General features: G+C 38.1%; 1 protein-coding gene across 2 annotated transcripts; it reads right to left on the minus strand.

Moving 5' to 3' along the window:
- Positions 1–1,651: 1,651 nt before the first annotated feature.
- LOC115759810 (UDP-glucuronosyltransferase 1-3) lies at positions 1,652–27,505 on the minus strand. 2 transcript variants are annotated; one of them, XM_030700901.1, is made up of 6 exons: positions 27,411–27,505; positions 25,068–25,681; positions 24,618–25,003; positions 23,227–23,425; positions 2,766–3,211; positions 1,652–1,970 (listed from the first exon to the last, which is right to left on the minus strand). In XM_030700901.1, exons 2-6 carry the CDS (start codon positions 25,329–25,331, stop codon positions 1,688–1,690), a joined length of 1,578 nt encoding a protein of 525 aa, XP_030556761.1. In that variant the 5' UTR covers positions 25,332–25,681; positions 27,411–27,505; the 3' UTR covers positions 1,652–1,687. The 2 variants fall into 2 exon arrangements, with proteins under 2 accessions (XP_030556761.1, XP_030556762.1); XM_030700902.1 differs by having other exon boundaries at positions 27,435–27,483.
- Between the last annotated feature and the right edge of the window lie 451 nt (positions 27,506–27,956).

Raw genomic sequence — 27,956 nt, forward strand, 5'->3', positions numbered from 1 at the left:
GCGTAGCCGAAAAGACGCTGACTGCGCTGCTGCTGCCGTCTTGCCCAAAAAAATGAGCGTGCAATTGTGCATGTATTGGTGATCGGCAGTAATATATATGATTTTCTAGTCTCTTTTGCTCACACACTGCTTGCGTAAACGCCGAAACCTAAATGCTGTGTCGGCTGCGTTGCTGATGAATCGTCGAAAATTGAGCATGCATTGGTGATCAGCGCCGTTTTGGCTGCTTTCTGCTCTCTCTCTCTCTCTCTCTTTTACTTGCACAGTGCGTGCGTTGTCGCCGTTTAGCACTGCTTTGTCTGTGAGTTTAAATGCTCTCATCAAAATTTGCAGAGTCAGCAACGCACACATGCATGCAATCAGTTGTGATACCCCGTTCACAAAGTTTACTAGAGCATATTGCTTTTAAGCCGTGTTCTGCCGTTAGTCAGAAATGGATGTTATATACTTGAAATATTAAATATATAGGTATAAAATTCGCGTTCCTAAACGTGTATTCAATATTTTTCACTACTTTGAAATAGTTTGCGAAGAACCCTCAATACTTTTTGACTGACCTAACTAGTATTTAAGCTGTGCACAGGGTATGGCGCAATCGTTTGCTGTCAACTTTTTACATCCCATTTTGCGCTCCTTTGCATGTGAAGACATTCACCTTGAGAACCTTTGCTTTTATACATATATATCTTGGGTGCTACAACCTGAGCTGCACGAGACGAATAAACAAACAAATTTTATTATTTAGGCTTACGTCTTATCGGTTATGAGTTTTTTATACAGTCAAGCACAGGAAACGTGATGGCTGGCTACTGTCTGGTAACAAGTTGGTGTCGCTGATAAATATTGTTTACTGTACTTAATAGAGTAGTGTATTTGCCTTATGCAAGGCGTGATATACAAAAAAAAAAAATGTTCGATCTAATGACTTTTTACAGGTGCCATTTTCCGTTAGTCAGCAAATTTGTAACTGATAAGTGTTGTACACAGGGTATGGGGGAATGGGTACATAGATACACATTTAGCGACTAACGAACAAATAAATGAACGGAAAATTAACAGTTATCTTTGGAGAATATTTCATGCTCTTGCGTAAATTAAGAAAACCTTCTAAGCGGATCGCTTCGATAGGAACAATATGATATAATAGTTTGATTTAGATTCCTTAAAAAAAAAATATGAAAATATAGATAATATCAGTCTGATGCTAAAATGTGTTACTTAAGGTATATGAAGCAAAAGTGAAACTCGTAATTGCTGAGTTTGCCTACATATAATTTTGAAATTTTTAGTTTTTTATATAATAGTCCAATTTTTGCTGCTCGTTAAAAGCCTGGGAAAACCAAATGGAAATATAAACTTTTCTATATGCTATAAAGTCACGGTTCATGCGTTACATATTCAATGACAAATTTATAATAACTTCAGGCAGGGTATAGTCAAGCGTTCCAAAGATAATGCATATTCGAATTGAGCAAAAAATTCCATTGTCATCTAACAAAGTGCCTATAAATGAAGCGTATAATTTTTTGAGGTAGGCCCCGAATTGTAGCTTTCTTCGGCACGAAACTCAGCTCTTGTCTAGCGATTCACGAATCGAATTAAGTAGCACTCATTGTGATATTGATAAGTTTTATGGGGCAATGGAAACACGTGTATTTGCAGTGATCACGAGTACATCATGCGCTATTTATTGTTGCTTGGTTTTGGGTGACGTGCGCCTGCCACAGACCCATTTCAAGAGCTTACAAATTTTCCAGACGCCGCCGAGACCGAGCAATGCGACCGTCAAACAGCACACATAAACATCGATCGAGTTATAAACAAACCAATTGATATGTCTTGCCACGCTCTGCGAGAGTGGGGCACCGCTTGAGGCGATCACGTGCTCGATCCACCAGATCGCCAGCTCTAGGGGCTCCAGGGGACGCTCCCGGAAGGCAATGGTCGAGCGTTTCATCTCAGTTGCAAAGCTGTAAGGAGTCACAGTTAGTTTGCTTGGTCTAGATGTAATGAGGCATATATATATATATATAGTAAGAATTCGTAAAGTTTTGGGGAGGGATGAGGTATATACATATATGTATGTATATAGCTCGAATTCGTAATGTCTTGTTGTATTTATTCTAAGTAATTGGTACTTGAATATTAAGTGCGACACTCAAAATAAAATCACGATTCGAACCAGCTTCCTGCCTTGTGAAGCTGTTTTTTAACAGCTTTGAACCTGGGTATTGGTTCAAACCTTAATTTCTTGAATTATTTCTATATTTAAACGAAACAATTAAATTTACTTATAATTGCCCATTCTACTGAAAATATTGCATTTCAAATATATTTTCATACTGAAGTTACGGGCTAAATGTGATCTTTACTCAAAATTAGAATGAACCCAATTTGGTTGAATACATCCAATGAATGGGACCGGTATTATTCATGTTTTGAGGCTGCATCTTTCTCAAATGTTTTTATTGTATAATATTGCATGCCTTGGATGTTTTTTTTTCTGGTTTAGTCAGCCGAATTTGAACCAGCTTACAGCTTGATTTCAAAGTAAAAACGCTTAAGTTAAGTAAAGAGTGTTTAAAGTCTTGAATTAGGGAATATCTGAACTCAAAGTTCTTGAAAAAATAATTTCTTTCTTGAAAAGGATACAAAACTTTATAAATATATAGACATTTAATACCTTCGTGCTTCATTGAAGTAGAAAATGTCTTAGTTTTTTCTCTGAGTGTATGTAAAAAATCTAGATCTATATAAAAACTCACCCCTCGTGCAATATGGTGCGTAGCGCCTGGGTAAGATGAGGCTCATCAAAATCTGCAAAGTCTACAATGACACCAAAGCGGCGCTGAACAACGGCGCCGGCATTCAGAAACTGATCTCCGTAGAAGGGCGTTACGAGCATGGGAACAGCACAATAAATTGACTCCGTGGTGCCCAGTAGACCGCCATGTGAGACGAACGCCTTTACCTTGGGATGACACAGCAGATCCCGTTGGGGCAGCCACTCGTAGGTGTGCAGATTGCTGGGCTTATTCTCGGCCAGCGTCTGATTTGTCCAGCGCATCACGAAAGTGTAGCCGGGCAGCTGGGAGATGGTATCGAAGAGCGCCTGCAGCTTGCCTGCAGGCAGAGTGCTCGGATTCACCATGGAGCCCCAGCTTATGTAAATCACGCCCAAGTTGGATGCATCCAAAATACGTTCCAGGTGCTGAGAGATTTTTTAATTAAGATAATCGAAAGGGTATTACAATTTTAACGGTCGAAATTTCCCATCCCCATAACTTGCAACATTATTCTTGGTCGATATTCGTGTGAAAAATCCTATATAGACATGGATCAAAACTTCCCACCCCATAACTTGGTCAAATCTCCTCAGATTTTCATAAGGTTTGGCTTTTTGTCCATGGTTTGGCCTCATTATCAATTCTGCATCCAAATCTGGCAACATAATTTTTGGTCAAAATTCATGCTAAATTGGTACTCTCAAATATCCTATATGGACATAGGTCAAAACTTCCCACCCCCAAAACTTGGTCAAATCTCATCAGATTTTCATAAGGTTTGGCTTTTTGTCCATGGTTTGGCCTCTAGATCAATTCTGCATCCAAATATGGCAACATAATTTTTGGTCAAAATACATGTCAAATTGGTACCCTCAAGTATCCTATATGGACATAGGTCAAAACTTCCCGCCCCCATAACTTGGTCAAATCTCATCAGATTTTCATAAGGTTTGGGTTTTTGTTCATGGTTTGGCCTCTAGATCAATTCTGCATCCAAATCTGGCAACATAATTTTTGGTCAAAATTCATGTCAAATTGGTACCCTCAAATATCCTATATGGACATAGGTCAAAACTTCCCACCCCCATAACTTGGTCAAATCTCATCAGATTTTCATAAGGTTTGGCTTTTTGTTCATGGTTTGGCCTCTAGATCAATTCTGCATCCAAATCTGGCAACATAATTTTTGGTCAAAATTCATGTCAAATTGGTACCCTCAAAAATCCCATATGGACATAGGTCAAAACTTCCCACCCCCATAACTTGGTCAAACCTCATCAGACTTTCATAAGGTTTGACTTTTTGTTCATGGTTTGGCCTCTAGATCAATTCTGCATCCAAATCTGGAAACATAATTTTTGGTCAAAATTCATGTCAAATTGGTACCCTCAAATATCCTATATGGACATAGGTCAAAACTTCCCACCCCCAAAACTTGGTGAAATCTCATCAGATTTTCATAAGGTTTGGCTTTTTGTTCATGGTTTGGCCTCATTATCAATTCTGCATCCAAATCTGGCAACATAATTTTTGGTCAAAATTCATGTCAAATTGGTACCCTCAAATATCCTATATGGACATATGTAGGTCAAAACTTCCCACCCCCATAACTTGGTCAAATCTCATCAGATTTTCATAAGGTTTGGCTTTTTGTCCATGGTTTGGCCTCTAGATCAATTCTGCATCCAAATCTGGCAACATAATTTTTGGTCAAAATTCATGTCAAATTGGTACCCTCAAATATCCCATATGGACATAGGTCAAAACTTCCCACCCCCATAACTTGGTCAAATCTCATCAGATTTTCATAAGGTTTGGCTTTTTGTCCATGGTTTGGCCTCTAGATCAATTCTGCATCCAAATCTGGCAACATAATTTTTGGTCAAAATTCATGTCAAATTGGTACCCTCAAATATCCTATATGGACATAGGTCAAAACTTCCCACCCCCAAAACTTGGTCAAATCTCATCAGATTTTCAAAGGGTTTGGCTTTTTGTCCATGGTTTGGCCTCTAGATCAATTCTGCATCCAAATCTGGCAACATAATTTTTGGTCAAAATTCATGTCAAATTGGTACCCTCAAATATCCCATATGGACATAGGTCAAAACTTCCCACCCCCATAACTTGGTCAAATCTCATCAGATTTTCATAAGGTTTGGCTTTTTGTCCATGGTTTGGCCTCTAGATCAATTCTGCATCCAAATCTGGCAACATAATTTTTGGTTCAAATTCATGTCGAATTGGTGCCCTCAAATATCCTATATGGACATAGGTCAAAACTTCCCACCCCCATAACTTGGTGAAATCTCATCAGATTTTCATAAGGTTTGGCTTTTTGTTCATGGTTTGGCCTCATTATCAATTCTGCATCCAAATCTGGCAACATAATTTTTGGTCAAAATTCATGTCAAATTGGTACCCTCAAATATCCTATATGGACATAGATCAAAACTTCCCACCCCCATAACTTGGTCAAATCTCATCAGATTTTCATAAGGTTTGACTTTTTGTCCATGGTTTGGCCTCTAGATCAATTCTGCATCCAAATCTGGCAACATAATTTTTGGTCGAAATTCATGTCAAATTGGTACCCTCATATATCGTATATGGACATAGGTCAAAACTTCCCACCCCCATAACTTGGTCAAATCTCATCAGATTTTCATAAGGTTTGGCTTTTTGTCCATGGTTTGGCCTCTAGATCAATTCTGCATCCAAATCTGGCAACATAATTTTTGGTCGAAATTCATGTCAAATTGGTACCCTCAAATATCGTATATGGACATAGGTCAAAACTTCCCACCCCCATAACTTGGTCAAATCTCATCAGATTTTCATAAGGTTTGGCTTTTTGTTCATGGTTTGGCCTCATTATCAATTCTGCATCCAAATCTGGCAACATAATTTTTGGTCAAAATTCATGCTAAATTGGTACCCTCAAATATCCTATATGGACATATGTAGGTCAAAACTTCCCACCCCCATAACTTGGTCAAATCTCATCAGATTTTCATAAGGTTTGGCTTTTTGTTCATGGTTTGGCCTCATTATCAATTCTGCATCCAAATCTGGCAACATAATTTTTGGTCAAAATTCATGTCAAATTGGTACCCTCAAATATCCTATATGGACATATGTAGGTCAAAACTTCCCACCCCCATAACTTGGTCAAATCTCATCAGATTTTCAAAGGGTTTGGCTTTTTGTCCATGGTTTGGCCTCTAGATCAATTCTGCATCCAAATCTGGCAACATAATTTTTGGTCAAAATTCATGTCAAATTGGTACCCTCAAATATCCCATATGGACATAGGTCAAAACTTCCCACCCCCATAACTTGGTCAAATCTCATCAGATTTTCATAAGGTTTGGCTTTTTGTCCATGGTTTGGCCTCTAGATCAATTCTGCATCCAAATCTGGCAACATAATTTTTGGTTCAAATTCATGTCGAATTGGTGCCCTCAAATATCCTATATGGACATAGGTCAAAACTTCCCACCCCCATAACTTGGTGAAATCTCATCAGATTTTCATAAGGTTTGGCTTTTTGTTCATGGTTTGGCCTCATTATCAATTCTGCATCCAAATCTGGCAACATAATTTTTGGTCAAAATTCATGTCAAATTGGTACCCTCAAATATCCTATATGGACATAGATCAAAACTTCCCACCCCCATAACTTGGTCAAATCTCATCAGATTTTCATAAGGTTTGACTTTTTGTCCATGGTTTGGCCTCTAGATCAATTCTGCATCCAAATCTGGCAACATAATTTTTGGTCAAAATTCATGTCAAATTGGTACCCTCAAATATCCCATATGGACATAGGTCAAAACTTCCCACCCCCATAACTTGGTCAAATCTCATCAGATTTTCATAAGGTTTGGCTTTTTGTCCATGGTTTGGCCTCTAGATCAATTCTGCATCCAAATCTGGCAACATAATTTTTGGTTCAAATTCATGTCGAATTGGTGCCCTCAAATATCCTATATGGACATAGGTCAAAACTTCCCACCCCCATAACTTGGTCAAATCTCATCAGATTTTCATAAGGTTTGGCTTTTTGTTCATGGTTTGGCCTCATTATCAATTCTGCATCCAAATCTGGCAACATAATTTTTGGTCCAAATTCATGTCGAATTGGTGCCCTCAAATATCCTATATGGACATAGGTCAAAACTTCCCACCCCCATAACTTGGTGAAATCTCATCAGATTTTCATAAGGTTTGGCTTTTTGTTCATGGTTTGGCCTCATTATCAATTCTGCATCCAAATCTGGCAACATAATTTTTGGTCAAAATTCATGTCAAGTTGGTACCCTCAAATATCCTATATGGACATAGATCAAAACTTCCCACCCCCATAACTTGGTCAAATCTCATCAGATTTTCATAAGGTTTGACTTTTTGTCCATGGTTTGGCCTCTAGATCAATTCTGCATCCAAATCTGGCAACATAATTTTTGGTCGAAATTCATGTCAAATTGGTACCCTCAAATATCGTATATGGACATAGGTCAAAACTTCCCACCCCCATAACTTGGTCAAATCTCATCAGATTTTCATAAGGTTTGGCTTTTTGTTCATGGTTTGGCCTCATTATCAATTCTGCATCCAAATCTGGCAACATAATTTTTGGTCAAAATTCATGTCAAATTGGTACCCTCAAATATCGTATATGGACATAGGTCAAAACTTCCCACCCCCATAACTTGGTCAAATCTCATCAGATTTTCATAAGGTTTGGCTTTTTGTCCATGGTTTGGCCTCTAGATCAATTCTGCATCCAAATCTGGCAACATAATTTTTGGTTCAAATTCATGTCGAATTGGTGCCCTCAAATATCCTATATGGACATAGGTCAAAACTTCCCACCCCCATAACTTGGTCAAATCTCATCAGATTTTCATAAGGTTTGGCTTTTTGTCCATGGTTTGGCCTCTAGATCAATTCTGCATCCAAATCTGGCAACATAATTTTTTGTCAAAATTCATGTCAAATTGGTAGCCTCAAATATCCTATATGGACATAGATCAAAACTTCCCACCCCCATAACTTGGTCAAATCTCATCAGATTTTCATAAGGTTTGACTTTTTGTTCATGGTTTGGCCTCTAGATCAATTCTGCATCCAAATCTGGCAACATAATTTTTGGTCGAAATTCATGTCAAATTGGTACCCTCAAATATCGTATATGGACATAGGTCAAAACTTCCCACCCCCATAACTTGGTCAAATCTCATCAGATTTTCATAAGGTTTGGCTTTTTGTTCATGGTTTGGCCTCATTATCAATTCTGCATCCAAATCTGGCAACATAATTTTTGGTCAAAATTCATGCTAAATTGGTACCCTCAAATATCCTATATGGACATAGGTCAAAACTTCCCACCCCCATAACTTGGTCAAATCTCATCAGATTTTCATAAGGTTTGGCTTTTTGTCCATGGTTTGGCCTCTAGATCAATTCTGCATCCAAATCTGGCAACATAATTTTTGGTCAAAATTCATGTCAAATTGGTACCCTCAAATATCCCAAATGGACATAGGTCAAAACTTCCCACCCCCATAACTTGGTCAAACCTCATCAGATTTTCATAAGGTTTGACTTTTTGTTCATGGTTTGGCCTCTAGATCAATTCTGCATCCAAATCTGGAAACATAATTTTTAGTCAAAATTCATGTCAAATTGGTACCCTCAAATATCCCAAATGGACATAGATCAAAACTTCCCACCCCCATAACTTGGTCAAATCTCATCAGATTTTCATAAGGTTTGACTTTTTGTCCATGGTTTGGCCTCTAGATCAATTCTGCATCCAAATCTGGCAACATAATTTTTGGTCGAATTTCATGTCAAATTGGTACCCTCAAATATCGTATATGGACATAGGTCAAAACTTCCCACCCCCATAACTTGGTCAAATCTCATCAGATTTTCATAAGGTTTGGCTTTTTGTCCATGGTTTGGCCTCTAGATCAATTCTGCATCCAAATCTGGCAACATAATTTTTGGTCAAAATTCATGTCAAATTGGTAACCTCAAATATCCTATATGGACATAGGTCAAAACTTCCCACCCCCATAACTGGCAACTGTTGGTAACTGTCCAATATCCTATATGGACATAGGTCAAAACTTCCCACCCCCATAACTTGGTCAAATCTCATCAGATTTTCATAAGGTTTGGCTTTTTGTCCATGGTTTGGCCTCTAGATCAATTCTGCATCCAAATCTGGCAATATAATTTTTGGTCCAAATTCATATCGAATTGGTGCCCTCAAATATCCTATATGGACATAGGTCAAAACTTCCCACCCCCATAATTTGGTCAAATCTCATCAGATTTTCATAAGGTTTGACTTTTTGTTCATGGTTTGGCCTCTAGATCAATTCTGCATCCAAATCTGGAAACATAATTTTTGGTCCAAATTCATGTCGAATTGGTGCCCTCAAATATCCTATATGGACATAGGTCAAAACTTCCCACCCCCATAACTTGGTCAAATCTCATCAGATTTTCATAAGGTTTGGCTTTTTGTCCATGGTTTGGCCTCTAGATCAATTCTGCATCCAAATCTGGCAACATAATTTTTGGTCGAAATTCAAGTCAAATTGGTACCCTCAAATATCGTATATGGACATAGGTCAAAACTTCCCACCCCCATAACTTGGTCAAATCTCATCAGATTTTCATAAGGTTTGGCTTTTTGTTCATGGTTTGGCCTCATTATCAATTCTGCATCCAAATCTGGCAACATAATTTTTGGTCAAAATTCATGCTAAATTGGTACCCTCAAATATCCTATATGGACATAGGTCAAAACTTCCCACCCCCATAACTTGGTCAAATCTCATCAGATTTTCATAAGGTTTGGCTTTTTGTCCATGGTTTGGCCTCTAGATCAATTCTGCATCCAAATCTGGCAACATAATTTTTGGTCAAAATTCATGTCAAATTGGTACCCTCAAATATCCCAAATGGACATAGGTCAAAACTTCCCACCCCCATAACTTGGTCAAATCTCATCAGATTTTCATAAGGTTTGACTTTTTGTCCATGGTTTGGCCTCTAGATCAATTCTGCATCCAAATCTGGCAACATAATTTTTGGTCGAAATTCATGTCAAATTGGTACCCTCAAATATCGTATATGGACATAGGTCAAAACTTCCCACCCCCATAACTTGGTCAAATCTCATCAGATTTTCATAAGGTTTGGCTTTTTGTCCATGGTTTGGCCTCTAGATCAATTCTGCATCCAAATCTGGCAACATAATTTTTGGTCAAAATTCATGTCAAATTGGTAACCTCAAATATCCTATATGGACATAGGTCAAAACTTCCCACCCCCATAACTTGGTCAAATCTCATCAGATTTTCATAAGGTTTGGCTTTTTGTTCATGGTTTGGCCTCATTATCAATTCTGCATCCAAATCTGGCAACATAATTTTTGGTCCAAATTCATGCTAAATTGGTACCCTCAAATATCCTATATGGACATAGGTCAAAACTTCCCACCCCCATAACTTGGTCAAATCTCATCAGATTTTCATAAGGTTTGGCTTTTTGTTCATGGTTTGGCCTCATTATCAATTCTGCATCCAAATCTGGCAACATAATTTTTGGTCCAAATTCATGCTAAATTGGTACCCTCAAATATCCTATATGGACATAGGTCAAAACTTCCCACCCCCATAACTTGGTCAAACCTCATCAGATTTTCATAAGGTTTGACTTTTTGTTCATGGTTTGGCCTCTAGATCAATTCTGCATCCAAATCTGGAAACATAATTTTTAGTCAAAATTCATGTTAAATTGGTACCCTCAAATATCCCATATGGACATAGATCAAAACTTCCCACCCCCATAACTTGGTCAAATCTCATCAGATTTTCATAAGGTTTGACTTTTTGTCCATGGTTTGGCCTCTAGATCAATTCTGCATCCAAATCTGGCAACATAATTTTTGGTCGAAATTCATGTCAAATTGGTACCCTCAAATATCGTATATGGACATAGGTCAAAACTTCCCACCCCCATAACTTGGTCAAATCTCATCAGATTTTCATAAGGTTTGGCTTTTTGTCCATGGTTTGGCCTCTAGATCAATTCTGCATCCAAATCTGGCAACATAATTTTTGGTCAAAATTCATGTCAAATTGGTAACCTCAAATATCCTATATGGACATAGGTCAAAACTTCCCACCCCCATAACTTGGTCAAATCTCATCAGATTTTCATAAGGTTTGACTTTTTGTTCATGGTTTGGCCTCATTATCAATTCTGCATCCAAATCTGGCAACATAATTTTTGGTCCAAATTCATGTCGAATTGGTGCCCTCAAATATCCTATATGGACATAGGTCAAAACTTCCCACCCCCATAACTTGGTCAAATCTCATCAGATTTTCATAAGGTTTGGCTTTTTGTCCATGGTTTGGCCTCTAGATCAATTCTGCATCCAAATCTGGCAACATAATTTTTGGTCCAAATTCATATCGAATTGGTGCCCTCAAATATCCTATATGGACATAGGTCAAAACTTCCCACCCCCATAATTTGGTCAAATCTCATCAGATTTTCATAAGGTTTGACTTTTTGTCCATGGATTGGCCTCATTATCAATTCTGCATCCAAATCTGGCAACATAATTTTTGGTCCAAATTCATGTCGAATTGGTGCCCTCAAATATCCTATATGGACATAGGTCAAAACTTCCCACCCCCATAACTTGGTCAAATCTCATCAGATTTTCATAAGGTTTGGCTTTTTGTCCATGGTTTGGCCTCTAGATCAATTCTGCATCCAAATATGGCAACATAATTTTTGGTCAAAATACATGTCAAATTGGTACCCTCAAGTATCCTATATGGACATAGGTCAAAACTTCCCGCCCCCATAACTTGGTCAAATCTCATCAGATTTTCATAAGGTTTGGGTTTTTGTTCATGGTTTGGCCTCTAGATCAATTCTGCATCCAAATCTGGCAACATAATTTTTGGTCCAAATTCATATCGAATTGGTGCCCTCAAATATCCTATATGGACATAGGTCAAAACTTCCCACCCCCATAATTTGGTCAAATCTCATCAGATTTTCATAAGGTTTGACTTTTTGTCCATGGATTGGCCTCATTATCAATTCTGCATCCAAATATGGCAACATAATTTTTGGTCAAAATACATGTCAAATTGGTACCCTCAAGTATCCTATATGGACATAGGTCAAAACTTCCCACCCCCATAACTTGGTCAAATCTCATCAGCTTTTCATAAGGTTTGACTTTTTGTTCATGGTTTGGCCTCATTATCAATTCTGCATCCAAATCTGGCAACATAATTTTTGGTCCAAATTCATGTCGAATTGGTGCCCTCAAATATCCTATATGGACATAGGTCAAAACTTCCCACCCCCATAACTTGGTCAAATCTCATCAGATTTTCATAAGGTTTGGCTTTTTGTCCATGGTTTGGCCTCTAGATCAATTCTGCATCCAAATCTGGCAACATAATTTTTGGTCCAAATTCATGTCGAATTGGTGCCCTCAAATATCCTATATGGACATAGGTCAAAACTTCCCACCCCCATAACTTGGTCAAATCTCATCAGCTTTTCATAAGGTTTGGCTTTTTGTCCATGGTTTGGCCTCTAGATCAATTCTGCATCCAAATCTGGCAACATAATTTTTGGTCCAAATTCATATCGAATTGGTGCCCTCAAATATCCTATATGGACATAGGTCAAAACTTCCCACCCCCATAATTTGGTCAAATCTCATCAGATTTTCATAAGGTTTGACTTTTTGTCCATGGATTGGCCTCATTATCAATTCTGCATCCAAATCTGGCAACATAATTTTTGGTCCAAATTCATGTCGAATTGGTGCCCTCAAATATCCTATATGGACATAGGTCAAAACTTCCCACCCCCATAATTTGGTCAAATCTCATCAGATTTTCATAAGGTTTGACTTTTTGTCCATGGATTGGCCTCATTATCAATTCTGCATCCAAATATGGCAACATAATTTTTGGTCAAAATACATGTCAAATTGGTACCCTCAAGTATCCTATATGGACATAGGTCAAAACTTCCCACCCCCATAACTTGGTCAAATCTCATCAGATTTTCATAAGGTTTGACTTTTTGTTCATGGTTTGGCCTCATTATCAATTCTGCATCCAAATCTGGCAACATAATTTTTGGTCCAAATTCATGTCGAATTGGTGCCCTCAAATATCCTATATGGACATAGGTCAAAACTTCCCACCCCCATAACTTGGTCAAATCTCATCAGATTTTCATAAGGTTTGGCTTTTGTCCATGGTTTGGCCTCTAGATCAATTCTGCATCCAAATCTGGCAACATAATTTTTGGTCCAAATTCATGTCGAATTGGTGCCCTCAAATATCCTATATGGACATAGGTCAAAACTTCCCACCCCCATAACTTGGTCAAATCTCATCAGATTTTCATAAGGTTTGGCTTTTTGTCCATGGTTTGGCCTCATTATCAATTCTGCATCCAAATCTGGCAACATAATTTTTGGTCAAAATTCATACTAAATTGGTACCCTCAAGTATCCTATATGGACATAGGTCAAAACTTCCCGCCCCCATAACTTGGTCAAATCTCATCAGATTTTCATAAGGTTTGACTTTTTGTTCATGGTTTGGCCTCATTATCAATTCTGCATCCAAATCTGGCAACATAATTTTTGGTCCAAATTCATGTCGAATTGGTGCCCTCAAATATCCTATATGGACATAGGTCAAAACTTCCCACCCCCATAACTTGGTCAAATCTCATCAGATTTTCATAAGGTTTGACTTTTTGTCCATGGTTTGGCCTCTAGATCAATTCTGCATCCAAATCTGGCAACATAATTTTTGGTCGAAATTCATACTAAATTGGTACCCTCAAGTATCCTATATGGACATAGGTCAAAACTTCCCACCCCCATAACTTGGTCAAATCTCATCAGATTTTCATAAGGTTTGGCTTTTTGTCCATGGTTTGGCCTCTAGATCAATTCTGCATCCAAATCTGGCAACATAATTTTTGGTCAAAATTCATGTCAAATTGGTAACCTCAAATATCCTATATGGACATAGGTCAAAACTTCCCACCCCCATAACTTGGTCAAATCTCATCAGATTTTCATAAGGTTTGACTTTTTGTTCATGGTTTGGCCTCATTATCAATTCTGCATCCAAATCTGGCAACATAATTTTTGGTCCAAATTCATGTCGAATTGGTGCCCTCAAATATCCTATATGGACATAGGTCAAAACTTCCCACCCCCATAACTTGGTCAAATCTCATCAGATTTTCATAAGGTTTGGCTTTTTGTCCATGGTTTGGCCTCATTATCAATTCTGCATCCAAATCTGGCAACATAATTTTTGGTCCAAATTCATGTCGAATTGGTGCCCTCAAATATCCTATATGGACATAGGTCAAAACTTCCCACCCCCATAACTTGGTCAAATCTCATCAGATTTTCATAAGGTTTGGCTTTTTGTCCATGGTTTGGCCTCTAGATCAATTCTGCATCCAAATATGGCAACATAATTTTTGGTCAAAATACATGTCAAATTGGTACCCTCAAGTATCCTATATGGACATAGGTCAAAACTTCCCGCCCCCATAACTTGGTCAAATCTCATCAGATTTTCATAAGGTTTGGGTTTTTGTTCATGGTTTGGCCTCTAGATCAATTCTGCATCCAAATCTTTTTTGGTCCAAATTCATATCGAATTGGTGCCCTCAAATATCCTATATGGACATAGGTCAAAACTTCCCACCCCCATAATTTGGTCAAATCTCATCAGATTTTCATAAGGTTTGACTTTTTGTCCATGGATTGGCCTCATTATCAATTCTGCATCCAAATATGGCAACATAATTTTTGGTCAAAATACATGTCAAATTGGTACCCTCAAGTATCCTATATGGACATAGGTCAAAACTTCCCACCCCCATAACTTGGTCAAATCTCATCAGATTTTCATAAGGTTTGACTTTTTGTTCATGGTTTGGCCTCATTATCAATTCTGCATCCAAATCTGGCAACATAATTTTTGGTCCAAATTCATGTCGAATTGGTGCCCTCAAATATCCTATATGGACATAGGTCAAAACTTCCCACCCCCATAACTTGGTCAAATCTCATCAGATTTTCATAAGGTTTGGCTTTTTGTCCATGGTTTGGCCTCTAGATCAATTCTGCATCCAAATCTGGCAACATAATTTTTGGTCCAAATTCATGTCGAATTGGTGCCCTCAAATATCCTATATGGACATAGGTCAAAACTTCCCACCCCCATAACTTGGTCAAATCTCATCAGATTTTCATAAGGTTTGGCTTTTTGTCCATGGTTTGGCCTCATTATCAATTCTGCATCCAAATCTGGCAACATAATTTTTGGTCAAAATTCATACTAAATTGGTACCCTCAAGTATCCTATATGGACATAGGTCAAAACTTCCCACCCCCATAACTTGGTCAAATCTCATCAGATTTTCATAAGGTTTGACTTTTTGTTCATGGTTTGGCCTCATTATCAATTCTGCATCCAAATCTGGCAACATAATTTTTGGTCCAAATTCATGTCGAATTGGTGCCCTCAAATATCCTATATGGACATAGGTCAAAACTTCCCACCCCCATAACTTGGTCAAATCTCATCAGATTTTCATAAGGTTTGGCTTTTTGTCCATGGTTTGGCCTCTAGATCAATTCTGCATCCAAATCTGGCAACATAATTTTTGGTCCAAATTCATGTCGAATTGGTGCCCTCAAATATCCTATATGGACATAGGTCAAAACTTCCCACCCCCATAACTTGGTCAAATCTCATCAGCTTTTCATAAGGTTTGGCTTTTTGTCCATGGTTTGGCCTCTAGATCAATTCTGCATCCAAATCTGGCAACATAATTTTTGGTCCAAATTCATATCGAATTGGTGCCCTCAAATATCCTATATGGACATAGGTCAAAACTTCCCACCCCCATAATTTGGTCAAATCTCATCAGATTTTCATAAGGTTTGACTTTTTGTCCATGGATTGGCCTCATTATCAATTCTGCATCCAAATCTGGCAACATAATTTTTGGTCCAAATTCATGTCGAATTGGTGCCCTCAAATATCCTATATGGACATAGGTCAAAACTTCCCACCCCCATAATTTGGTCAAATCTCATCAGATTTTCATAAGGTTTGACTTTTTGTCCATGGATTGGCCTCATTATCAATTCTGCATCCAAATATGGCAACATAATTTTTGGTCAAAATACATGTCAAATTGGTACCCTCAAGTATCCTATATGGACATAGGTCAAAACTTCCCACCCCCATAACTTGGTCAAATCTCATCAGATTTTCATAAGGTTTGACTTTTTGTTCATGGTTTGGCCTCATTATCAATTCTGCATCCAAATCTGGCAACATAATTTTTGGTCCAAATTCATGTCGAATTGGTGCCCTCAAATATCCTATATGGACATAGGTCAAAACTTCCCACCCCCATAACTTGGTCAAATCTCATCAGATTTTCATAAGGTTTGGCTTTTGTCCATGGTTTGGCCTCTAGATCAATTCTGCATCCAAATCTGGCAACATAATTTTTGGTCCAAATTCATGTCGAATTGGTGCCCTCAAATATCCTATATGGACATAGGTCAAAACTTCCCACCCCCATAACTTGGTCAAATCTCATCAGATTTTCATAAGGTTTGGCTTTTTGTCCATGGTTTGGCCTCATTATCAATTCTGCATCCAAATCTGGCAACATAATTTTTGGTTAAAATTCATACTAAATTGGTACCCTCAAGTATCCTATATGGACATAGGTCAAAACTTCCCGCCCCCATAACTTGGTCAAATCTCATCAGATTTTCATAAGGTTTGACTTTTTGTTCATGGTTTGGCCTCATTATCAATTCTGCATCCAAATCTGGCAACATAATTTTTGGTCCAAATTCATGTCGAATTGGTGCCCTCAAATATCCTATATGGACATAGGTCAAAACTTCCCACCCCCATAACTTGGTCAAATCTCATCAGATTTTCATAAGGTTTGACTTTTTGTCCATGGTTTGGCCTCTAGATCAATTCTGCATCCAAATCTGGCAACATAATTTTTGGTCGAAATTCATGTCAAATTGGTACCCTCAAATATCGTATATGGACATAGGTCAAAACTTCCCACCCCCATAACTTGGTCAAATCTCATCAGATTTTCATAAGGTTTGGCTTTTTGTCCATGGTTTGGCCTCTAGATCAATTCTGCATCCAAATCTGGCAACATAATTTTTGGTCAAAATTCATGTCAAATTGGTAACCTCAAATATCCTATATGGACATAGGTCAAAAGTTCCCACCCCCATAACTTGGTCAAATCTCATCAGATTTTCATAAGGTTTGACTTTTTGTTCATGGTTTGGCCTCATTATCAATTCTGCATCCAAATCTGGCAACATAATTTTTGGTCCAAATTCATGTCGAATTGGTGCCCTCAAATATCCTATATGGACATAGGTCAAAACTTCCCACCCCCATAACTTGGTCAAATCTCATCAGATTTTCATAAGGTTTGGCTTTTTGTCCATGGTTTGGCCTCATTATCAATTCTGCATCCAAATCTGGCAACATAATTTTTGGTCCAAATTCATGTCGAATTGGTGCCCTCAAATATCCTATATGGACATAGGTCAAAACTTCCCACCCCCATAACTTGGTCAAATCTCATCAGATTTTCATAAGGTTTGGCTTTTTGTCCATGGTTTGGCCTCTAGATCAATTCTGCATCCAAATATGGCAACATAATTTTTGGTCAAAATACATGTCAAATTGGTACCCTCAAGTATCCTATATGGACATAGGTCAAAACTTCCCGCCCCCATAACTTGGTCAAATCTCATCAGATTTTCATAAGGTTTGGGTTTTTGTTCATGGTTTGGCCTCTAGATCAATTCTGCATCCAAATCTTTTTTGGTCCAAATTCATATCGAATTGGTGCCCTCAAATATCCTATATGGACATAGGTCAAAACTTCCCACCCCCATAATTTGGTCAAATCTCATCAGATTTTCATAAGGTTTGACTTTTTGTCCATGGATTGGCCTCATTATCAATTCTGCATCCAAATATGGCAACATAATTTTTGGTCAAAATACATGTCAAATTGGTACCCTCAAGTATCCTATATGGACATAGGTCAAAACTTCCCACCCCCATAACTTGGTCAAATCTCATCAGATTTTCATAAGGTTTGACTTTTTGTTCATGGTTTGGCCTCATTATCAATTCTGCATCCAAATCTGGCAACATAATTTTTGGTCCAAATTCATGTCGAATTGGTGCCCTCAAATATCCTATATGGACATAGGTCAAAACTTCCCACCCCCATAACTTGGTCAAATCTCATCAGATTTTCATAAGGTTTGGCTTTTTGTCCATGGTTTGGCCTCTAGATCAATTCTGCATCCAAATCTGGCAACATAATTTTTGGTCCAAATTCATGTCGAATTGGTGCCCTCAAATATCCTATATGGACATAGGTCAAAACTTCCCACCCCCATAACTTGGTCAAATCTCATCAGATTTTCATAAGGTTTGGCTTTTTGTCCATGGTTTGGCCTCATTATCAATTCTGCATCCAAATCTGGCAACATAATTTTTGGTCAAAATTCATACTAAATTGGTACCCTCAAGTATCCTATATGGACATAGGTCAAAACTTCCCACCCCCATAACTTGGTCAAATCTCATCAGATTTTCATAAGGTTTGGCTTTTTGTCCATGGTTTGGCCTCATTATCAATTCTGCATCCAAATCTGGCAACATAATTTTTGGTCAAAATTCATACTAAATTGGTACCCTCAAGTATCCTATATGGACATAGGTCAAAACTTCCCACCCCCATAACTTGGTCAAATCTCATCAGATTTTCATAAGGTTTGGCTTTTTGTCCATGGTTTGGCCTCTAGATCAATTCTGCATCCAAATCTGGCAACATAATTTTTGGTCCAAATTCATGTCGAATTGGTGCCCTCAAATATCCTATATGGACATAGGTCAAAACTTCCCACCCCCATAACTTGGTCAAATCTCATCAGATTTTCATAAGGTTTGGCTTTTTGTCCATGGTTTGGCCTCATTATCAATTCTGCATCCAAATCTGGCAACATAATTTTTGGTCAAAATTCATACTAAATTGGTACCCTCAAATATCCTATATGGACATAGGTCAAAACTTCCCACCCCCATAACTTGGTCAAATCTCATCAGATTTTCATAAGGCTTGGCTTTTTGTCCATGGTTTGGCCTCATTATCAATTCTGCATCCAAATCTGGCAACATAATTTTTGGTCAAAATTCATACTAAATTGGTACCCTCAAGTATCCTATATGGACATAGGTCAAAACTTCCCGCCCCCATAACTTGGTCAAATCTCATCAGATTTTCATAAGGTTTGGGTTTTTGTTCATGGTTTGGCCTCTAGATCAATTCTGCATCCAAACCTGGCAACATAATTTTTGGTCAAAATTCATGTTAAATTGGTGCCCTCAAATATCCTATATGGACATAGGTCAAAACTTCCAACCCCATAACTTGGTCAAATCTCATCAGATTTTCATAAGGTTTGACTTTTTGTTCATGGTTTGGCCTCATTATCAATTCTGCATCCAAATCTGGCAACATAATTTTTGGTCCAAATTCATGTCGAATTGGTGCCCACAAATATCCTATATGGACATAGGTCAAAACTTCCCACCCCCATAACTTGGTCAAATCTCATCAGATTTTCATAAGGTTTGACTTTTTGTTCATGGTTTGGCCTCATTATCAATTCTGCATCCAAATCTGGCAACATAATTTTTGGTCCAAATTCATGTCGAATTGGTGCCCACAAATATCTTATATGGACATAGGTCAAAACTTCCCACCCCCATAACTTGGTCAAATCTCATCAGATTTTCATAAGGTTTGGCTTTTTGTCCATGGTTTGGCCTCTAGATCAATTCTGCATCCAAATCTGGCAACATAATTTTTGGTCCAAATTCATGTCGAATTGGTGCCCTCAAATATCCTATATGGACATAGGTCAAAACTTCCCACCCCCATAACTTGGTCAAATCTCATCAGATTTTCATAAGGTTTGGCTTTTTGTCCATGGTTTGGCCTCTAGATCAATTCTGCATCCAAATATGGCAACATAATTTTTGGTCAAAATTCATGTCAAATTGGTACCCTCAAATATCCTATATGGACATAGGTCAAAACTTCCCACACCCATAACTTGGTCAAATCTCATCAGATTTTCATAAGGTTTGGCTTTTTGTCCATGGTTTGGCCTCATTATCAATTCTGCATCCAAATCTGGCAACATAATTTTTGGTCAAAATTCATACTAAATTGGTACCCTCAAATATCCTATATGGACATAGGTCAAAACTTCCCACCCCCATAACTTGGTCAAATCTCATCAGATTTTCATAAGGCTTGGCTTTTTGTCCATGGTTTGGCCTCATTATCAATTCTGCATCCAAATCTGGCAACATAATTTTTGGTCAAAATTCATACTAAATTGGTACCCTCAAGTATCCTATATGGACATAGGTCAAAACTTCCCGCCCCCATAACTTGGTCAAATCTCATCAGATTTTCATAAGGTTTGGGTTTTTGTTCATGGTTTGGCCTCTAGATCAATTCTGCATCCAAACCTGGCAACATAATTTTTGGTCAAAATTCATGTTAAATTGGTGCCCTCAAATATCCTATATGGACATAGGTCAAAACTTCCAACCCCATAACTTGGTCAAATCTCATCAGATTTTCATAAGGTTTGACTTTTTGTTCATGGTTTGGCCTCATTATCAATTCTGCATCCAAATCTGGCAACATAATTTTTGGTCCAAATTCATGTCGAATTGGTGCCCACAAATATCCTATATGGACATAGGTCAAAACTTCCCACCCCCATAACTTGGTCAAATCTCATCAGATTTTCATAAGGTTTGACTTTTTGTTCATGGTTTGGCCTCATTATCAATTCTGCATCCAAATCTGGCAACATAATTTTTGGTCCAAATTCATGTCGAATTGGTGCCCACAAATATCTTATATGGACATAGGTCAAAACTTCCCACCCCCATAACTTGGTCAAATCTCATCAGATTTTCATAAGGTTTGGCTTTTTGTCCATGGTTTGGCCTCTAGATCAATTCTGCATCCAAATCTGGCAACATAATTTTTGGTCCAAATTCATGTCGAATTGGTGCCCTCAAATATCCTATATGGACATAGGTCAAAACTTCCCACCCCCATAACTTGGTCAAATCTCATCAGATTTTCATAAGGTTTGGCTTTTTGTCCATGGTTTGGCCTCTAGATCAATTCTGCATCCAAATATGGCAACATAATTTTTGGTCAAAATTCATGTCAAATTGGTACCCTCAAATATCCTATATGGACATAGGTCAAAACTTCCCACACCCATAACTTGGTCAAATCTCATCAGATTTTCATAAGGTTTGGCTTTTTGTCCATGGTTTGGCCTCATTATCAATTCTGCATCCAAATCTGGCAACATAATTTTTGGTCAAAATTCATACTAAATTGGTACCCTCAAATATCCTATATGGACATAGGTCAAAACTTCCCACCCCCATAACTTGGTCAAATCTCATCAGATTTTCATAAGGTTTGACTTTTTGTCCATGGTTTGGCCTCTAGATCAATTCTGCATCCAAATCTGGCAACATAATTTTTGGTCAAAATTCATGTCAAATTGGTAACCTCAAATATCGTATATGGACATAGGTCAAAACTTCCCACCCCCATAACTTGGTCAAATCTCATCAGATTTTCATAAGGTTTGGCTTTTTGTTCATGGTTTGGCCTCATTATCAATTCTGCATCCAAATCTGGCAACATAATTTTTGGTCCAAATTCATGTCGAATTGGTGCCCTCAAATATCCTATATGGACATAGATCAAAACTTCCCACCCCCATAACTTGGTCAAATCTCATCAGATTTTCATAAGGTTTGGCTTTTTGTCCATGGTTTGGCCTCTAGATCAATTCTGCATCCAAATATGGCAACATAATTTTTGGTCAAAATACATGTCAAATTGGTACCCTCAAGTATCCTATATGGACATAGGTCAAAACTTCCCGTCCCCATAACTTGGTCAAATCTCATCAGATTTTCATAAGGTTTGGGTTTTTGTTCATGGTTTGGCCTCTAGATCAATTCTGCATCCAAACCTGGCAACATAATTTTTGGTCAAAATTCATGTCAAATTGGTGCCCTCAAATATCGTATATGGACATAGGTCAAAACTTCCCACCCCCATAACTTGGTCAAATCTCATCAGATTTTCATAAGGTTTGACTTTTTGTTCATGGTTTGGCTTCATTATCAATTCTGCATCCAAATCTGGCAACATAATTTTTGGTCCAAATTCATGTCGAATTGGTGCCCTCAAATATCCTATATGGACATAGATCAAAACTTCCCACCCCCATAACTTGGTCAAATCTCATCAGATTTTCATAAGGTTTGGCTTTTTGTCCATGGTTTGGCCTCTAGATCAATTCTGCATCCAAATATGGCAACATAATTTTTGGTCAAAATACATGTCAAATTGGTACCCTCAAGTATCCTATATGGACATAGGTCAAAACTTCCCGTCCCCATAACTTGGTCAAATCTCATCAGATTTTCATAAGGTTTGGGTTTTTGTTCATGGTTTGGCCTCTAGATCAATTCTGCATCCAAACCTGGCAACATAATTTTTGGTCAAAATTCATGTCAAATTGGTGCCCTCAAATATCGTATATGGACATAGGTCAAAACTTCCCACCCCCATAACTTGGTCAAATCTCATCAGATTTTCATAAGGTTTGACTTTTTGTTCATGGTTTGGCCTCTAGATCAATTCTGCATCCAAATCTGGCAACATAATTTTTGGTCCAAATTCATGTCGAATTGGTGCCCTCAAATATCCTATATGGACATAGGTCAAAACTTCCCACCCCCATAACTTGGTCAAATCTCATCAGATTTTCATAAGGCTTGGCTTTTTGTTCATGGTTTGGCTTCATTATCAATTCTGCATCCAAATCTGGCAACATAATATTTGGTCACAATTCATGTCAAAATGGCACCCTCAAATTCCTATATAGACATTGTCAAAACTTCTCACGCCTATAACTCGGTGATAACTCTATATGAATGTTGGATCTAAATCTGGTAACATTATTCTTGGTAAAATTTCATGTAAAAGCTTTTTACTACTTCTACTTCTACTTTTTCCTTTTTCTTCTTCGTTTTACTTCTCCCTTTTACTCCTCTTATCTTCTTTCTCCATAAGTACTATTGCAACTTGCACTTAAATCTAATATACTTGCATTACCCACCTTGGGCAGTGGCTTGCTTGGACCCACTTGCAGGCCGCCCACCTCCACTACATTCGCCGCATAGGGCCGTGAACCCGTGAGTGCGTGGTGCTGATTGATAAGCATGAGACTCGTGTTCTTCACAATCTCATTAATCGGTGGCAGGCCGAAGCCAAAGCGTTGGCTGATCATCGCATCTGTGGCTGGTTGTGTTATAAAGCTGACAATGAGATAGGTTCAAAATGTAAATAAAGGAAAGCAAGAAATAACAGCTGCATTCGGCACGCCGAATATTAAATACTCTTAAAAAAATAGCCGGAGAGTTTGATTAGGTGACGTTTTAACTCTTGTTCGATTTGCATCTAACTTATTTTTTAAGCTATAAAAAAGAACTTACTGAATTCGTGTTTCAGCGAAATTTCACTTGTAACAGTGAAAAATTGGCGGAAAACGATTGTACAAAAGTTTTTTGTTTACCTTCCGATCGGTCTCAGATTCATTTTCCCGCTGGTATATTATATTTTAAAATATGTTTTCAAATATTTATATTCTCTTCAATTTATTAATTTTTCTAATTCTTTGTATCTGTTTTTCAGTTAATGCAAAAAAGGAAGTGTGCCAAGCTGTGCTTTTACATTTTTTTCTATTTTTTTTCTGTGTATAAGTGTGTTTCCTCTTTTGGGATAAATAGTTAATTTGATTTTAAAGAAGCTGTATAAAATTAATAATTTAGTATTTTTTTTAAATTTTTTTTCCTGTGATTTTTTTTCTGTGTTTAATTGTGCTGCCTCTTTTGGGAGAAAATGTTTAATTTTTTATAGGAAGGAAAAAGTGTTTAAGTTCATAAAGGAAAAAGTGTTTAAGTTCATAGTTTAATATTTTTTTCTAATTTTTTTTCTGTGAGCAATAAAAATGTTTAAGTGTGTTCCTGTTTCAAGCTTTGAAAATTGAATATAAAAAGGTAAGTGCATAAATTTCTTAATTAATTTAATTTGAAAACTATAAAAGTCTGATATAAAATCGAAAATTGCTGTTGAATTTGAACTGGCGAGTTTTGTTGTTAATGTTTTTCAACAAACTCTGACAAATATCCGATTTTGACTCTGACTCGAGTAGTATATATATGAGTTGTAAAGTAAGATATCTTGAGAAACAAAGAGTTTCCTATAAAGGAACTTAATTCTTGACCGATTCGTCCCGTATGATATAGGGTCTAAATCGGCCGATTCCGATATATGTAATGCCTGCAATCGAAAAGGGATCTATTCAAAGTTTCAGACGGACATGGCTATATCAACTCGGCTATGGATCGAGAATATATACATACTTTATAGGCTGGGATATGTCCTGTTTTTAGGCGTGACACATGTTATGATAAAAGTGAAATACCCTCCAAAAAAGGGTATGCTTACTTGTAGAGCGTGTTGACAATGTGAAAGTGAAAAAAGTTATTGAGACGCTCCACAAAGCTCATCTGATCCGTGTAGGTCAGAAAATTCATGGGCATGATGGAATTAATAAAGGGCGTGCCCATGCGCTTATAGTGCCAGGGCATAATGGCACAGCTGCTCAAGGCGATGACCGGAGCATCCAGCAGATGGGCCACCGCGGCCAGGCAATCATTGGAGAAGTGCTCCAATATGATGACATCGTAGCGCTGCGGCGAGCTAAGCAGCTGGGCAATCAGTGGCGAGTTCAAGGCCACACGGCAGGAGCGCAGTCCCCAATCGTGCAGCATGAAGAAGGTGGGCACCTTGAAGGGTTGCCCCAGCAGCCGATCCGACTGCCGCTCGAAGGTCTGCAGAAGAAGAAGGAGCGTTAGGTTGGGCGGCCAAGTCGTGGCCGAGTGGTGCCGCACCCACCTGCAGATCCACAAAGTCCGTGAGCAGCGACATGCCCTCGAATACGTAGTCCGTGTAATTGGCCATCGGCTGTTTCAGCGGAAAATAGCTGTACATGCTGACATTGTGACCCCGTTCGGCCAGCGCCACAAACATGGGCCGAAAGAAATCAAAGTGACTCTTGCCGGGATGTCCGAACAGGCCAAGTATCTGCGCCGACTCGACGCTCGAGGGGCACAGGGCCACACTCAGACCCAGTCCCAGCCAGACCATTAGCCGCAGCATGTTGCAGCCGCAGCAGCGAACGCTTAAACTTCAAGGTTCAAATACTTTTGATCGGCGATTTTTGCAAATTCAAAATTGCAATCTGTATGCCAAGATCGTGACCGGCATTTAAGCCACAATTGGTTTTCTCTCTCTCTATTGTTTTGTGGCAGTTGCAGTTGCAGTTGCAGTTAGTTTTTTTTTTGTTGTTTTAGTTTTAGCTTTTGTTGCAGTCGAGTCTCAAGTGTCCGCGGCTTAATTATGGCCGTGTGCTTAACGGGTTTTTAAATGCCATTTAGTGTATGCAAAATACATTGTCTGACAGTTCCTGAGTTCCAGCAAAACTTTGGAGCTGTTAACGTATGTTGACACTAGAAGAAATTAAATCAAAGAGCAATTAGCAAAGCAGCATTTAGTAAAAATTTTAAATTAATTATATGTTCGACTTAAGCGCAGTTGAGTAATTTATTTGGTGCTAGACGAAATTATCCGGCCTCGCACCGGGTCAAATGCACAATGTTCAAAATATAAATGCAGTTGCTTGTGTAATTCGCAACAGCTTCAGACATACAAAATCTATGCATTCGCTGCTGCTGGGTTTAAACTGGCGACCTCTCCCTTGTTAGTCCGACGCACCTGCTTTCTGCTGCTGGGTTTGAGCTGGCGACTTCTCCCTTGTTAGTCCGACACTTCTGCAAAAGCCGCACAGGCTCTAAACGACACTTTTGCATTACACTTATATGGCCATTGCCCCCATTGCATTCGCTTTTCCTCCAGTTGAACCAGCGACCTCTCGCTTATTAGTTCGACGCACCTGCACTTCATAGCGTTGAGCTTACACTGCTTTACAGTATATGGTTTAGTTGTATTTTTTAGACTCTGACAACAGGTCGCATTTGCTTTTACATGATTTGAAACAGCGATCTCTCACTTGTTAGTCAGGCACTTTTGCAGTTTAGCCCCTCAGACTCGTCGCAATTGCATCACACTTTGAACCAGCGATCTCTGGCTCTCTAGCCCTTACCTCTTATTCAGAACCTCTTTTAAATATAGAGATTATTGCAGTCTAAAGTGCTGGCACAAACTAACGAAAAAAATGAATAACTAAAATGTTATTGAGGTGGAAACAAATAAGTCCATAAAAATAATCTGAAATCGAATTAATCTCTTGTTAATATTTGAAAGGTTTAAGGCAGGGGCGTACGCTGGCAGGGGCAGTAGTGCACACCCCCTCCCCTGTCAGCACCTGATCATTGAATCAATCAAAAGAAAAACTAAAAGGTGGCCTCTTTTTGTCACTAAAAGGTCTTCTAAGCAAAACATTTTATTCAAATGTGTTCTTGAGCTTTGCCGCCTCTCGAATGAGAATTCTGCGTACCCCCTTGAAAGTCTAACTCATTTATAATCTAATCAAAACATTGAGCCCTAGGCGCACATATCGAAATAGTAAACACACAAACACATATCACACACACACATCACACACACAGACACACACACACACACATCACACACACACTCACAACAGCCAGCTGTGCACTTAAGGTACTTTTTTCTCCACACTTATTGAAATTTTCATTGTTAAATAACTTTTGCTTTTGTTTTGCGATCGTTTTACAATTTTCGGGACATATAGATGACATTCAAATATGTGTTTGTACAAAAAGATTGTAACTATATCTTTGTTTGTGAAATACAGGCTGAAGATATCTACGAACTATTTGCTATATGTGAACTAAAATGTCATATTTGGTAGACACAACTCTTTAAATCGTTCAGATTACAGATAGTATATAATATATATAGATACTTGGAATCATAATGTAATGTCCATATTTCTCATAAACCAACAGATCGTCACATTATAGACTCTGGTGTTGATTTCGATCACGAAAATATATATACTTTATAGAGCTCCCTTCATACATATTGCTCCCTTTTGCTTATTGTAATGATTTATTCTATCATCATTTTGCACTTGGCACGTGTCTTTAATAACTTTTAGCCATATTTATACAATTTTCTATTGTATTTAAATTTATAGTTTTTGTAAATTTAAGAAATATAGGAGCTCTTAGGTTTAGATAAAATTCCACAAACATTTTGCTAGCTGCCACTTCACACCTGAACTAGAAAAACCTTATCTAGTTCCGTTTGGTTCTTCCCGAATGAGACGAAATAATGAAATACAACTTGTCAGAGCCACGTTTCTAGACAAACTAAAACTCAGAAATCACAGCGAGTCGGCGATAACTGAAACCTCGACTCAATGCCAAGACGAATGGAGCTGAGACACCGCAAGTCAGAGTCTGCAGCCCTGCGGCAGAAGGGGCATGCGGCGCTGCACTTGCCACAAGCTCGGCAAATATCAAATATCAAATTCGATTACGTGCCACTTTATATATACTTTGTAAATTGCATATAGAATGAGGTAAATTATAAACAATTCAAGATTCACCAGTTAACTCTGTTAATTAAATTCGCGAACAATAGCTGCAATAGCAAATATTTTTAATATTAAAACGAAATTTTCAATTTTCTGATTTGTCAATATGCCTGGTTTTTTTATACCCTGAACCTATTAAAATTGGGTATAAGGGTAGATTGACTTTGTGCAAAATCCAAATGTATGTAACAGGCAGAAGG

Source organism: Drosophila novamexicana, unplaced genomic scaffold (assembly GCF_003285875.2).
Source record: "Drosophila novamexicana strain 15010-1031.04,08,12 unplaced genomic scaffold, DnovRS2.1 tig00000387-arrow-pilon, whole genome shotgun sequence".
NCBI lineage: Eukaryota > Metazoa > Arthropoda > Insecta > Diptera > Drosophilidae > Drosophila > Drosophila novamexicana.